Source organism: Limulus polyphemus, unplaced genomic scaffold (genome assembly GCF_000517525.1).
Source record: "Limulus polyphemus unplaced genomic scaffold, Limulus_polyphemus-2.1.2 Scaffold1734, whole genome shotgun sequence".
Classification (NCBI taxonomy): Eukaryota; Metazoa; Arthropoda; class Merostomata; order Xiphosura; family Limulidae; genus Limulus; species Limulus polyphemus.
Window position 1 is genome coordinate 544 of NW_013667344.1, and position 3,831 is coordinate 4,374.

At 29.9% G+C, this 3,831-nt stretch overlaps 1 protein-coding gene across 3 annotated transcripts in view; it reads left to right on the top strand.

The window, feature by feature from the left end:
* Nucleotides 1-2,914: 2,914 nt before the first annotated feature.
* The window catches only part of LOC106464751 (phosphatidylinositol-binding clathrin assembly protein-like), a 59,698-nt gene continuing 58,781 nt past the window's right edge, over nt 2,915-3,831 (top strand). For all 3 annotated transcript variants that reach the window (XM_022392545.1, XM_022392546.1, XM_022392547.1), the window contains exon 1: nt 2,915-3,051. In XM_022392545.1, the coding sequence (XP_022248253.1) occupies nt 2,953-3,051 (99 nt within the window). In that variant the 5' untranslated portion in view covers nt 2,915-2,952. The remainder of the gene's footprint in view (nt 3,052-3,831) is intronic.

A 3,831-nucleotide genomic window follows, 5' to 3' on the forward strand; every position in this document is an offset into this window, starting at 1 on the left:
CCTCGCTGACGCAACAATATATATATATATAAAACCTAAAAAAATTATTTCGTTTCATACCCTCCATGTGTGAAATTTTAAAAGGCTTAGCAACCGAGAACAAAGGTTATAACTGGAAGGGATAATTGTTTGCCTTACTTCTTTATTTAGTCTTCTATGTTTTAAAAAAATAAGTTTAAAAACATTTCTAAACAGTAATAATCTATATAGATATATAATGTATAATAATGGAAATGTGACTGTATTTTACAAAATACTAGTCTACTAAAACACATTCAAGATAGGTCACTCTGTAAAGGTGAAAGGTCAGTTTTATATTATTGGATACGGCCGCATGAGAGCACGTGTGCCACATCATTATAACTTTTGTATTGTTAGTCAGGCATAGCTGAAATATCAGTATAATAAAAATAATAAATATATATAAATGTATAATCTTTTAAGATTTCTGCACTGAGGGTTCCTTTATTTAATTTGTGGATTACCCTCTATTTGTGTGACATATTTTCTTTGGCAAAGTGTTTACATGGCTCAGAAGAGGTGCATTTTCCCATGGGTATGTCTAACATACTCTTTATTCACACACTCCATAGACTTCCTTTGGATGATTTATGAAGGGAGTTCATCAAGGTACTGTTATACCAGTCTCTCCACCAGGTCATTGTGGGATGACCAATGTCTTTTCCTTTTATGTTGCTCATTCTGGAAGTGAAGTTGAGCTAAGCTACATAGAGGGAGTCAGCTATGCTAGTTGTGGTGTTGCATTCCTATTGGTGGAGGGTTGTATCATGTTACTTGCTGGCCACCACATAACTGCCTCACATGAGGATAGGTTGCAGTATGAAGGCTAGTGGCGAGCAAAAGTTTGTGCATTTAAAGGGCAGTAAAAGTCGAGAAAAGCTATTATATGAGAAGAGATAAGAATTTATCAGAAATATATTTGCAGTGTAGGAAAATGTTAACATCTTGAGTTATTGCTTTGAAATATTGCACATTAGGTAAATGCCGTTGTACTTTGCTGCTGATACAAATTTTTTCGAAATTTCATCAGTTCATAACTGCAACTGGAAATATAAAACCATGAATTATTATTGTTACATAAAAAAATTACTGATATTGATTTTATTTGTGTTAGATTTTGTGAAGTGACAATGAACCATAGTTGTAACTGCTTACTGATTTAAATGTAAATATATCTGTGCGTTTCTTAAACAGAGTAATATTTGTTGTTAATGTGTATCCTAGGATGTATTGCTAGCAATAGATGTATTTACTAGTTAATAAATGAATTAAAACTGTTAAACCGAGTTATGGCTGTTAAAATTACCTGAAATTATTATAAAGAAAGATATTGAGTTTAATAATGGTCATGTTAAAAGTCCTTTGAACCACATATACATTCTAAAAGTTAATATAGTAATTTCAGATCCCTGTAGTACTAATATGTTTGACTGAAACGTGTATAATTGAGTTGTTATAAATGATTATAAAATCTTAATATGTTATTGAATGTGAGTAGTAACATAAGGAGTTTTTTATGTGAACTAGTGTTAAGCAATACCTCATTTAGCATGCATTGATATGACATGTACATTATATTTTGTGTTATCACAGTACTTTATAAATATTTTTAAAAAGAAACACAGTAATGTGCCACATTGGGAAATACAGTTTGTGTGTGAGAATAATAGAGCTGTAAAATTCTGTAATTGTGTTGCCTTCCATTAAATATTTAACACAGTTATTATATTCCTAAATTTTGAAAACCATTCATTTATAGTTTTGTATTTTGAAAACCACTACTTCCAAATAACATGATACATTTTTTCCTTTGTTTTAATTTTATTTTTAACAAAATTGCTTCTGATAACAATTGATGGTACTAAAAATGTTGCTAAAACAAGCAATTCGGTAGAGAAAAATTCAGTGTTATTCTTGTTGCTATACTTAATTAAAAAACTACTAATGTAGATGCACTCTTTTATAGGTTTTGTTAGAACAGAATTTTTTTAAGTATGTTAAAGTCAAATATCACAGTCAAAACAATGCACCTTGAATAAGATCATAAGAAATTTCTCTTTCAGGAGGAGATCATTCAGCCTATTATGCTTGTTTGGTCCTTAAAAATCTTACAAAGAAATTAAGTTGCACAAAAGAAAAACTCTGGTAGCAAAAATAAACTTTTATGTGTTTTTTATTGCTTTTATGTTGAACCTGCAGCTATCTTCATTAGTAGACTTTTGCTGTGTGAAATTCAGAAGCCCCTAAAAACCCTGTTGTACTTTCATGGCAGGTGAGACCTCACACTGATCCTGTTATATGTAGGGAGCTAATGAGCTTTAGTAATGAAGTCTGTATTTACTTGGATTTTCTGCCTCTCATGTACACAATTCAAAACATGGGAGTTTTATAGCTATCATATTTCATCCACATAAAATGTGTTTTACAAGAAAGTCTAAGAAATATAAAAACATCATTAACATTTTTGACATTTAGTAGTTTTAATGATACATGTCTGTATAATACAAATTAGCAGCAGCCAAAGTCTGCAATTGTACTGTAATGATGAAATAAACACACATAATTCCATTTTGATCAGTTTATAACATTTTCCTGTTTGCTTTGCATTTTCTTTTGTAAGTAATATGTACATACTTTCACTACTTCAACTTGTATATTACAAATTGACTTCATGATTTATGTTTTGAAGGGGAGTTGAGGGCCAGAAAATCTTGTTACTTTGATATTTTTCTTTTACCCTATTCTTTTGTATAGTAACTTTTTGGTATCATAATGTATTATCGTTATATCAATATACTGAAATACTTCTAGATGAGTACTAAATAACCTGGAACTTTTTCAGTTAATCTGTCAATGTATTAGTTTGTTTAATGCTTATTTCTTTCAGATCTTCTGCAGTGTACAAATGAACCCAATGTCTCCATTCCACAGATGGCAAATTTTCTTATTGAGAGAACCCAACATTCATCCTGGGTAGTAGTTTTCAAAGCTTTGGTCACTGTTCATCATCTCATGTGTTATGGAAATGAGGTTGGTATATATACATACAGTATGAAACATGTATATATATATAGATATCTATGTGTGTGTGACAAAAATAATAAATACAATGTGGCACCATCTTTTGAATGGCACAACAAACAAAAACCCATAAAAAATTTCACACTTTGGGTATTCATGATTCAGACAACTAGAAAAAAATAACCATTTCTTTATCACAGAACATAATTTCACATAAAAATACTCTCCTCATAACAAGAACACAATTTTCACTAGTACTGTACAGGAGGGTTTGATTATATCTTTATTAATTTAATTTATAAATATAGTACTAAAAATGGATTTCTTAAAAAAAATGTTTTTCTCAATGAAGGGTGCCATTTTTAATATATAAAAATGTTACAGTTTATATCAGCACAGTCCACATACCTTTTCCATGCAGTACTTCTCAGAAAAATAATTTTTATTTAAATGTTCACTTTTCTAAATTTTTGTTAAAACGAGGTATCAATACTACGATTAGTTATTGCTAGCATAAACAGCCACGCGTAGGCCTAATTCTGCAGATTCATTGTCCATACTTTTTATGAGTATTTGTTGAATAAAAGTGCTCAGGTTAATTACAGTGCCAAAAACTATTAATGAAAATATTTGAATAGGCAGAATAGACTTTTGTACACAAAAGTTTTATATTTTTGGTATTGTTTATCTAATCAAAAACAAGTTGAACAAAAAATTAAGTTAGGCTAACTAATGAATGAATATTTGCTGTAAAATTCTTATCAATGCTATAAGTGTAGCTGCCAGTTT